General features: G+C 47.2%; 1 protein-coding gene across 2 annotated transcripts in view; it reads left to right on the forward strand.

The window, feature by feature from the left end:
- The window catches only part of jak2a (Janus kinase 2a), a 62,773-nt gene that overhangs the window by 20,787 nt on the left and 29,486 nt on the right, over positions 1–12,500 (forward strand). For both annotated transcript variants that reach the window (XR_013818750.1, XM_079846855.1), the window contains exons 3-6: positions 1,661–1,916; positions 2,005–2,296; positions 3,373–3,486; positions 5,721–5,878. Coding sequence is in view for 1 of the 2 variants with exons in the window: in XM_079846855.1 (XP_079702981.1) it covers positions 1,858–1,916; positions 2,005–2,296; positions 3,373–3,486; positions 5,721–5,878 (623 nt within the window). In the remaining variant the exon portion in view is untranslated. The remainder of the gene's footprint in view (positions 1–1,660; positions 1,917–2,004; positions 2,297–3,372; positions 3,487–5,720; positions 5,879–12,500) is intronic.

Here is a 12,500-nt window from a genome sequence, read left to right on the forward strand (position 1 = left end):
TAATTACTGATCTCGGTCAGGTATGGGGCCAATTTATAATCAGACTTTATTTTGTGGAAGTATTTTAATTTATTTACTTGTGTGACCTTTATCTGCCAATCTTGTATGTATTCTTCTTTGGTTATGTTCCCTATTTCTTTTACTTTTGCGTGTCTGAACTGAATTGTTGGATTAAGTTGGTGTTTTTCCACTAAATGTGTCATGGGGTCGCTCTCGGGGTGTCCTGCCCTGTGTCTGAGAGCGCAGTGATGGTAACTCTCTGTCTGCGCGTCTGATAGATGGAACCAGAACTTTGCGGCTCTCTTCTGGATCTCAGATAGGAGAGGGAATCTGCCTAATTCTGCCCGGCAACCCAGACTCGGAGTGTTTCTGTGAGTTCCTAGGATGTTCTTGCAGAACTCGAGGTGGAAAGTTTCACAGGGGTTTTGTCCCAGGAATCGTAATTTAGTTTAAATTTGGGGCCCCAGATTTCACAGCCGTATAGGAGGATGGGTTTGATGATGCTCTCGAAGATTTTCAGCCACAGTTTAATGGGTGGGTTAAATTTGAACAGGGGTTTACTTATACTATAATAAGCTCTACGTGCTTTATCAGTCAGATCTTTCATTGCAGTGTCAAACTTTCCAGACGCTGAGATTGTCAGACCCAAATAATTATAACAGGTGACATGATTAAGAATGGTTCCCCCAAGTGTAAATATGTATTTGTTGTCAGTAAGGCGAGGTTTCTTCTGGAAGATCATGATTTTGGACTTGTCCATGTTTATGGGTAAGGCCCAGTCGCTGCTGAACTCCTCCAGAAGCGAGAGGCTGTGGTGCAGACCCTCTTCATGAGGAGACAGCAGCAGGAGATCGTCCGCGTACAGGAGGCTTTTGATCTCGCTGTCCTCGAGGGGCAGGCCAGGACAAGAGGACTTCTCAAGTGTTGATGCCAGTTCATTAATATAGAGATTAAATAGAGTCGGGCTGAGGCTGCAGCCTTGACGAACTCCTTTAGTTTGACTGAAATAATCAGTGCGTTTGTCGTTAATCTTGACGCCGCATTTGTTCCCATTGTAAATGTCCTTTATGATGTCATATGTCCTTCCGCCTATTCCACTTTGAATTAGTTTTAGGAAAAGTCCATTATGCCAAACCGAATCGAAGGCTTTTTTAAAGTCAATGAAGCAGCCAAATATTTTCCCTTGTTTTGTTTGTTGGACGTGTTTTTGTATGAGTGTGTGGAGTGTGTAGATGTGATTTGATGTTCTCTGTTTAGGCATAAAGCCAATCTGAGAGCTGTTGAGGATCTTGTGTTCTTGGATGAACTGGACTAGTCTGTCGTTGATGATGGAGCAGAAGAGTTTGCCCAGGTTGCTGCTCACTGTGATGCCCCTATAATTATTTGGGTCGTACTTCTCTCCTTGTTTATAAATTGGTGTAATCAAATTTTCTTTCCAGATCTCAGGAAAGTGTCCTGATTTTAATAAAAGATTGAATAATTTTAGAATTGCTTCTTTCAGTTTGGGGCTGCTGTGTTTCAGCATCTCATTAGATATTAAATCCACACCACAGGATTTTTTATTTTTTAGGGATTTGATCTTGTCTGTCAGTTCGTGTAGTAATATGGGCTGGTCTAACTGGTTTAGCTGGTCTTTTACAGTGCGTTCCAGGGTGTATAGTTGGGAGGTCAGATGTTTTTGGGTGAGGGTTGGTTCGTTTTGTGAGTAGAGTTTTCCAAAATGTTCTGTCTCTCTCTCTCTCTCTCTCTCTCTCTCTCTCTCTCTCTCAGTGGAGGTCAGATTTCCTGAGTGGCTCGGTCAGCGTTCCTATCAGCCTGGAGTTTCAGGAAGAGTGTTTGGGATTGGCTGTCATCGATATGATGCGTTTGGCCAAAGAAAAGGGCAAATCCCCTGTTGACATCTACAACCACAACAGGTGAGACTCACACATGACCTCTGACCTGCGCTTCCCTGTGGAGTGCGATGGCCTGGCCTGACCTGACCTCTGCTGTCTTGATTCGCAGTTATAAGTCGTTCCTCCCGAAGAACATGCGAGCACACATCCAGAACCAGCACTTTGTGACCCGGAAGAGGATCCGCTTCCGCTTCCGGAAGTTCATCCACCAGTTCGGCTCGTGTAAGGCGTGTCCTCGAGACCTGAAGCTGAAGTACGTGCTCAGCCTGGAGTCTCTGCAGCCGGGCTTCTACACCGAGCGCTTCCTCGTCACCGAGCCGAGCGCCGGCGCCGTCACCATCGTCGTCAGCGGCAACCAGGGCATCCGCTGGTCCCGGGGTCAGGAGCCCAGAGACCGAGAGGTGTGTGTGTGTGTGTGTGTTTCGGCTCGTGACATCATCAGGGTACAGCTGTATTTCATCATTATCTGATCCTCGTTGCACAATTAATCTAAATGATTGTGGTTGCAGCGTAATGCTCCCGCTGCATCAGTCACGCTCCACGTCTGTTGAGTGCATCGACCAATCAGAGACGTTTTCTAGGGCTGTCAAAATGGCTGAAAACTAAATGCAAATTTCTTTTTTAAATATTAGCAAAATATTAATTATATTCGAATTCTGAAGGCAATACTTGATGTTAGAGGAAAACAGTGCTGTACTGTCTCCTGTGTCCTCAAGAGAGCGCCAGCGAGCGCAATAAGCAAATATAGACCAAGCATCGCATCTTTTATAGAAATGAAATGACATTCACTTTTCAAAAAAATGTCCTAAATAAAATATAATTTTCTTAATGTGCATGCAAGGAAAATGAGGTTGCAATAGTGCATAACACTGTTTGTGTATCAGTAACCTGAGAAAACACACTTCAACACACAGCGTAATGAACTACACGAACACACAATAGCAAACTGGCATTCAGACTCACTTCTACTCTCTACATCTACATGTTGTTCATCAAAAACACCAGACGCTCAACTTGATCTGAGCGAGTGCTGAGCACTTTCTGTTGACACACACACACACGCAGCTCTGACCGATGGTTTGGTCAAGTGTGTCGTTACACGATTTTTGCCTCCAGCTGAGAGGGTTTTCGTCAGCAGGAAGGGCCTTTTCCCACCATTTTTCATTCGAAATTCGACTAATATATGAAATTCTAATTTTTTTGGACAGCCCTAGTGTTTACATTTGGTGTCGCAGAAACTACACACTTCTTCTTTAAGTGAACATAAACAGTTGAGAAAGAAAACGCATTGTATTTATTTGTCCTGTTGCTTGTAATTTGTTTATTTGTTCATGTTTTCTTACTGACTGTTTACTTGACTTTAATAATGTTTGAAATGTATATTAGGTAGGCTAGTAGTTTTTGCGTTGTTATTGAAGTTTCCCACATGCGAGTGAGACGTACGACGCTGACCCGAGTGTTTGTCTCTCCTGTTCAGGATCTGCAGGTTTACTGTGATTTCTCTGACGTCATCGACATCAGTGTAAAGCAGGGCAGCAGAGACGGGGAGAACCGGGTCGTGTCCATTAACAGACAGGACAGTCAGATGCTGGTAACATACACATGCACACACACACACACACACTCACACACACTGCACTACAGAAACTCACGCCAGCTGAAAGAGGTCTTCACGGGTCCACTTGGGTCCGAGAAATAGAGGTCTGACCCGAGACCCCCCGAGACCCCGAGATCACCCGAGACCCCGAGATCACCCGAGACCGAGATCATGAAGTCACCCGAGACCGAGACCACCCAAGACTGAGATCACGAGATCACCCGAGACTGAGACTCCCCGAGACCGAGACCCCAAGATCACCCGAGACCCGAGATCACCCGAGACCCCGAGATCACCCGAGACCCCAAGATCACCCGAGACCCCAAGATCACCCGAGACTGAGACCCCGAGACCCGAGATCACCCGAGACTGAGATCATGAGATCACCCGAGACCGCGACGACCCGAGACTGAGATCATGAGATCACCCGAGACCGAGACCACCCAAGACTGAGACCACCTGAGACCCTGAGAGACCGAGACCCCAAGATCACCCGAGTCTGAGACCCCGAGACTGAGACCCCGAGACCCGAGATCACCCGAGACCGCGACGACCCGAGACTGAGATCATGAGATCACCCGAGACCGAGACCACCCAAGACTGAGACCACCTGAGACCCTGAGAGACCGAGACCCCAAGATCACCCGAGATCACCCGAGACCCCCCGAGACTGAGACCCCGAGATCACCCGAGACTGAGACCCCGAGACCCGAGATCACCCGAGACTGAGATCATGAGATCACCCGAGACCCCCCGAGACTGAGACCCCGAGATCACCCGAGACTGAGACCCCGAGACCCGAGATCACCCGAGACTGAGATCATGAGATCACCCGAGACCCCCCGAGACTGAGACCCCGAGATCACCCGAGACTGAGACCCCGAGACTGAGACCCCGAGACCCGAGATCACCCGAGACTGAGATCATGAGATCACCCGAGACCGAGACGACCCGAGACTGAGATCATGAGATCACCCGAGACCGAGACAACCCGAGACTGAGACCACCTGAGAGACCGAGACCCCGAGATCACCCGAGACTGAGATCATGAGATCACCCGAGACCACCCGAGACTGAGACCACCTGAGAGACCGAGACCCCGAGATCACCCGAGACTGAGATCATGAGATCACCCGAGACCGAGACGACCCGAGACTGAGACCACCTGAGACCCTGAGAGACCGAGACCCGAGATCACCCGAGACTGAGATCATGAGATCACCCGAGACCGAGACGACCCGAGACTGAGATCATGAGATCACCCGAGACCGAGACCACCCGAGACTGAGACCACCTGAGACCCTGAGAGACCGAGACCCTGAGAGACCGAGACCCCGAGATCACCCGAGACCCCGACATCACCCGAGACCACCCGAGACCCCCCGAGACTGAGATCATGAGATCACCCGAGACCGAGACCACCCGAGACTGAGATCATGAGATCACCCGAGACCGAGACCACCCAAGACTGAGACCACCTGAGACCGAGACCCCGAGATCACCTGAGACTGAGATCATGAGATCACCCGAGACCCCCCGAGACTGAGATCATGAGATCACCCGAGACCCCCCGAGACTGAGATCATGAGATCACCCGAGACCCCGAGATCACCCGAGACTGAGACCCCCCCGAGACCCCGAGACCACCCGAGACTGAGACCACCTGAGACCCTGAGAGACCGAGACCACCCGAGATCACCCGAGACTGAGACCACCTGAGACCCTGAGAGACCGAGACCACCCGAGACCCCGAGATCACCCGAGACTGAGACCACCTGAGACCCTGAGAGACCGAGACCACCCGAGACCCCGAGATCACCCGAGACTGAGACCACCTGAGACCCTGAGAGACCGAGACCCCGAGATCACCCGAGATCACCCGAGACTGAGACCACCCGAGACCCCAAGATCACCCGAGAGGGTTCGGGTCCAAAACTTCGATGAGTGCCTCGGACATGGGTCGGGTCAGTATTAGTGGCCTCGGGTCTCGGGTAATTTAAAATAAATGTGCTTTTCCTGAATGGACCCGAGAAGACCCGAATTCTTTTAAACTTTGTCGGGCATTTAACAAAAAAAAAAAAGATTCAAAACAATATTATGACAATGTTATCTCACTTTCTTTCTTTTTGTGCACGTTGTTATCGGGTAAGAAGTGATTCGTGTTGGGTACATATTTTAGGTTCCGAGAAGACCTCTAGTCTGAGCGTGTGTGTGTGTGTTTCCCACAGGAGCTGGAGTTTGGTTCTCTGAGTGAAGCGCTGTCCTTCGTGTCTCTGATCGACGGCTACTATAGACTCACCACAGACGCGCATCATTACCTGTGCAAAGAAGTGGCGCCCCCTAGACTCCTGGAGGCCATGCAGATCAGCTGCCACGGGCCCCTGTCGTGAGTTCAGCTTCACACACACACACACTCTCTGTCACACTCACACTCACTCACTCTCACTCTCACACTCACTCTCTCAGTCACACTCACACACTCACACACTCTCTCAGTCACACTCACACACACACACACTCTCTCAGTCACACTCACACACTCACACACTCTCTCAGTCACACTCACACACTCACACACTCTCTCAGTCACACTCACACACACACACACTCTCTCAGTCACACTCACACACACTCACTCTCTCAGTCACACTCACTCACTCACTCACTCACACACTCACACACTCACACACTCTCACTCTCACTCTCACTCTCACTCACACACACTCTCACACTCACACTCACTCTCACACTCTCACACTCACACTCACTCACTCACACTCTCACTCTCACTCTCACTCTCACTCACTCTCACACTCACACACTCACACTCACTCTCACACTCTCACACTCACACTCACTCACTCACACACTCACTCTCACGCACTCTCACACTCACTCACACTCTCACTCACTCACTCACTCTCACTCACTGTCACACTCACTCACACACACACTCACTCTCACTCTCACACTCACTCTCACACTCACTCACTCACTCACTCTCACTCACTCACTCACACACACACTCACTCTCACTCTCACACTCACTCTCACACTCACTCTCACTCACTCACTCACACTCTCACTCTCACTCACTGTCACAATTCAATTCAATTCAAATTCAAAATGAGCTTTATTAGCATGACTGTGTAACACAATGTTGCCAAAGCATCAACATATTATATATAAATAATAAAACAAATAAAACATATATGACACTCACTCACTGTCACACTCACACACTCACTCTCACACTCACACTCACTCTCACACTCTCACACTCACACTCACTCACTCACACACTCTCACTCTCACGCACTCTCACACTCACTCACACTCTCACTCACTCACTCACTCTCACTCACTGTCACACTCACTCACACACTCACACACACACTCACTCACTCTCACTCTCACACTCACTCTCACTCTCACTCACCGTCACACTCTCACTCTCACTCTCACTCACTCTCACACACTCACTCACCGTCACACTCTCACTCTCACTCTCACTCACTGTCACACTCACTCACACACTCACTCACTCTCACTCTCACACTCACTCTCACTCTCACACTCACTCACCGTCACACTCTCACTCTCACTCTCACTCACTCTCACACACTCACTCACCGTCACACTCTCACTCTCACTCTCACTCACTCTCACACACTCACTCACCGTCACACTCTCACTCTCACTCACTGTCACAATTCAATTCAATTCAAATTCAAAATGAGCTTTATTAGCATGACTGTGTAACACAATGTTGCCAAAGCATCAACATATTATATATAAATAATAAAACAAATAAAACATATGACACTCACTCACTGTCACACTCACACTCACTCACACTCACACTCACACTCACTCTCACACTCACACACTCTCACTCTCACTCTCACTCTCACTCTCACTCTCACTCTCACTCTCACTCTCACTCTCTCTCACACTCACACACTCACACTCACACTCACTCTCACACTCACTCTCACACTCTCACACTCTCACTCACACACTCTCACTCTCACGCACTCTCACACTCACTCACACTCTCACTCACTCACTCACTCTCACTCACTGTCACACTCACTCACACACACACTCACTCTCACTCTCACACTCACTCTCACTCTCACTCACACACACACTCACTCTCACTCTCACACTCACTCTCACTCTCACTCACACACTCACTCACCGTCACACTCTCAATTTTTTTTTTCAATTTCAATTCAAAATGAGCTTTATTAGCATGACTGTGTAACACAATGTTGCCAAAGCATCAACATATTATATATAAATAATAAAACAAATAAAACATATATGTATAGATCATGTCATATGTAGCATAGTAAATATAAATAAATAGATAAATAAACACAATCTATCCTAATAAATGAATAAATACAGTGGGTCTCTCTAGAGAATTAGCTGACTCTGGCGTTGTGAATAGCTAACACATATTTAGCCGCTAGTGCAGCTGTACTATCATCTTCTCCCAGTAAGAAGAACATTTTCTCAGTGTCACTCAGTTCAAAGAATGATGGAATCAAGATTTCAAATCTGGGCAGAAAGGTTTCTCTTATACTGGAGTATTTAGAGCAGAAGAGCAGAAAGTGTTCCTCATCCTCGATGTGCTGTAGATCACAGTGTCTACAGATCCTCTGCTCTCTCTCTGTCCATGTTAGTCTATGTCTTCCTCTCTCTATCTCCAGATCATGGTCACTTAATCTGTATTTGGAGAGGATTTGTCTTTCTTTAAAATGTTTAATAAATAGATAACTGGCCAATTTAGTGGTTCTATTGAGGGTCGAGTAACATTGGAGTTTATTCTGGAGGGCAAAATGTGCTTTTAGTGCTTCATCATGGGTGTCTTTTAGATGTTTGTGGATTTGGTTAATGATAGGTTTGGGGTTGATGGGGAGTATAGTCTGATGGACGAGTTGGAGAGCGAGTGTGTTCAGAGGATGAGGTTCTGCTGAGGTTTCATTGGCGAGGAGGGCTTTATATTGCACTGACTCTGGATCAGACTGATGGAGGTGATGCCAGAACTGAACACATCTCCTCTGGATCTCGATGTTCAGCGGGTACAGGCCCAGCTCAGCCCTGCAGGCGGCAGTGGACGTGTTTCTGTGAACCCCGAGAATATTTTTGCCAATTTCCAATTGTAATTTTTCTACTGATGTTTTATCCCAATTTTTACAATTTAGTACTGGTCCCCAAATTTCACATCCATATAAAATTATTGGTTTTATTATTGAATTATATAATTTTATCCAGGTTTTAATGGGTAATTTTAAGTGTCCACATCGTGACTTTATAGCATAGAAAGCCCTCCGAGCCTTTTCACCGAGTGTTTTCACAGCCAGACCGAAGCGTCCCGAAGCGCTGATGTCGATGCCCAGATATCTGTAGCTAGAGCTGTACACACACACACACACACACACACACACACACACACAGATAGCTGTAGCTAGAGCTGTGCTGCAGGACCTGGCCTTTATACAGGAACTGGTGTTTGTGTGCCTGAGATCGGGCTTTCTTCTGGAACACCATGACTCTGGTTTTGTCCAGATTGACTGTCAGGGCCCAGTCGTGACAGTATTGTTCCAGCAGGGCCAGGCTCTGCTGAAGGCCCTCAGGTGTGCGGGACAGCAGGACCAGGTCATCCGCGTACAGCAGACATCTGACCTCTGACCCCTGTAGAGTGAGGCCGGGCGCAGTAGAGCTCTCCAGCACTGACGCCAGATCATTGATGTAGATGTTGAATAGAGTCGGGCTCAGACTGCAGCCCTGCCTCACTCCACGGCCCTGCTGGAAGCACACACACACACACACACACTCACACACACTCCACGGCCCTGCTGGAAGAACGCGGTTCTGTGGTTGCCGATCTTCACCGCACTTTTGCTGTTGGTGTACAGAGATTTTATAATGTCAAATGTTTTTCCGCCGATGCCAATTTGTAGGATTTTGTACAATAGACCATCATGCCAAATTGAGTCGAATGCTTTTTTAAAGTCTACAAAACATGCAAATATTTTCCTTTGTTTGTCGTTGATGTTCTTGTTGACTAGAGTGTGGAGGGAATAGATGTGGTCGGATGTGCGGTGTTTTGGTAAGAAGCCGATCTGTGCTTTATTTAAGATGTTGTGTGCTGAGATGTGTGAGACGATGCGTGTGTTGATGATACTGCAGAACAGTTTTCCCAACACACTGCCCACACTTATCCCGCGGTAGTTATTGGGGTCGAAACGATCACCGCTCTTAAATATGGGGGTGATGAGTCCCTCAGACCAGATCTCAGGGAAGTGTCCAGACCAGAACACCAGATTAAATAATTTGGCTATTGCTTGAATCATGCTGGGACTGCTGAGTTTAAGCATTTCGTTATTAATGCGATCTTGTCCACATGCTTTCTTTAATTTAAGATTTTTAATATGTTCTAATATTTCAGATATTGTTATTGATTTATCTAATGGATTTTGATAATTCTTAATAGTTTTTTCCATGTCTTCTAGAGTTTTCTTTATTCTACTCTGAGGCTGGTTGAGGTCGGCCGGCTCAATTTTTTGATACAGATTTTCGAAGTAAGATTTCCAAATTGTGCCATTCTGGAGTGATATCTCTAATTTGGGTTTTTCGAGTTTTTTATATAAGGTCCAGAAAGTGTTTTGATCTATTGAATCGTCAATTTCTTCAATTTTAGTTTGAAAATATTTTTCTCTTTTTTTCCACAGAAGTGTTTTGTACTTTTGCAGACAGTCTGAGTAAGAAAGCCGTAATGTCTGGCTGGACGGATCTTTGTGCTTTTTGTTGGAAAGTCTCCTGAGTTCTTTTCTGAGACCGGCACATTCATCATCAAACCAGACATCCTTTCTCTTTCTCTGTTGACTGGTTCTATGTTTGGTTTGCTGTTTAATATTAGATAGAGTTATCAATGTTATGAATATGTAATTTAAGTTTTTTGTTGCTAAATTTATTCCATTAATATCTAAGGTGAAATCAGTGGACATAAAGTCATCTAGCATTTTTAATATAGTAGGGCTGTTCATATTTTCTCTGAATTGTTCTGAGTTGGATTGATTCCACTTGAGTTTATGTTTCAGAGGAAACAGTTTTTCAGGTTCAGGTGGAGCAGGTTTGGTTATTTGACATGGGGCTTTCAGATAAAGCACAGTTTGGCAGTGATCGGACATCGGGAGCTGAGGTCTGACTGTGAAGGCATTGATAAAACTATGATCAATATCTGTTATTGAATAATCAACCACACTGGTTCCTAATCTGGAGCAGTAAGTGAATCTACCTAATGTGTCTCCACGAGTTCTGCCGTTAATAATGTATAATCCTAAACCTTTACAGAGTTTCAACATGTGTTTTCCACTAATGTTCACTGAGGTATCATAGCTGTTTCTCGGTGTGATATTCGATGAGGGATGAAACGTGGTGTCATTGGGGATGTGGTCATTATCTACAGTATTTACATAATCAGTTTCTCGCCCTGTTCTGGCGTTTAAGTCTCCGCAGATGAGGATGTTTCCTCTGGACTGAAAGTGTAAGATGTCAGTCTGCAATGTTGGGAAGCTTTGCTCTTCGTAATAGGGAGAGTCATGAGGGGGAATATAGACTGCACAGAGGTAAAGATTAGACTGATATATGACGGATTTCACTTCAAGCCAAATGGATGATTTTCCAGTTTTAGCAACTTTAATCGAATGTTTTAAATCATCTTTGTGCCATATAAGTATTCCACCTGAGTCTCGCCCACATTTAATTTTAGAATTTTTTGATGAAGGAACCATAATTTCCTTGTATCCTATTGGGCAATGTAAGGTCTCATTACTACGACACCACGTCTCATGAAAGATACAGATGTCCATGTCTGTTACACTGCTGAGTAAGTCTTGGTCTGCAGTCTTATTACCAAAAGTAGAAGAGTGCAGACCTTGTATATTCCAACAACTGATTTTAAATGATTTCATGGATAGGTGTGTGTGTGTGTGCTATGCAGGTTATGTCCTCAGTCTGGAGCAGATGACGTTCAGTAGATGTCGTATCTGGTTGAGTTCAGCGGCTGCAGGGTTCTGTGGTTGTTGAGCGGCCTCTGCGTAGCTCTTGTGTTGTGATGGAGGTCCGGCGGTCCGTCTGGGCTCTGCTGGAGGACGAGGGCTTCTCTGTGTTGTGTAGCTCTTGTGTTGTGATGGAGGTCCGGCGGTCCGTCTGGGCTCTGCTGGAGGACGATGGCTTCTCTGTGTTGTGTAGCTCTTGTGTTGTGATGGAGGTCCGGCGGTCCGTCTGGGCTCTGCTGGAGGACGATGGCTTCTCTGTGTTGTGTAGCTCTTGTGTAGTGATGGAGGTCCGGCGGTCCGTCTGGGCTCTGCTGGAGGACGATGGCTTCTCTGTGTTGTGTAGCTCTTGTGTTGTGATGGAGGTCCGGCGGTCCGTCTGGGCTCTGCTGGAGGACGAGGGCTTCTCTGTGTTGTGTAGCTCTTGTGTTGTGATGGAGGTCCGGCGGTCCGTCTGGGCTCTGCTGGAGGACGATGGCTTCTCTGTGTTGTGTAGCTCTTGTGTTGTGATGGAGGTCCGGTGGTCCGTCTGGGCTCTGCTGGAGGACGATGGCTTCTCTGTGTTGTGTAGCTCTTGTGTTGTGATGGAGGTCCGGCGGTCCGTCTGGGCTCTGCTGGAGGACGATGGCTTCTCTGTGTTGTGTAGCTCTTGTGTAGTGATGGAGGTCCGGCGGTCCGTCTGGGCTCTGCTGGAGGACGATGGCTTCTCTGTGTTGTGTAGCTCTTGTGTTGTGATGGAGGTCCGGCGGTCCGTCTGGGCTCTGCTGGAGGACGAGGGCTTCTCTGTGTTGTGTAGCTCTTGTGTTGTGATGGAGGTCCGGCGGTCCGTCTGGGCTCTGCTGGAGGACGATGGCTTCTCTGTGTTGTGTAGCTCTTGTGTTGTGATGGAGGTCCGGCGGTCCGTCTGGGCTCTGCTGGAGGACGATGGCTTCTCTG

Source organism: Squalius cephalus, assembly GCF_949319135.1.
Source record: "Squalius cephalus genome assembly, chromosome: 17".
Lineage (NCBI taxonomy): Eukaryota > Metazoa > Chordata > Actinopteri > Cypriniformes > Leuciscidae > Squalius > Squalius cephalus.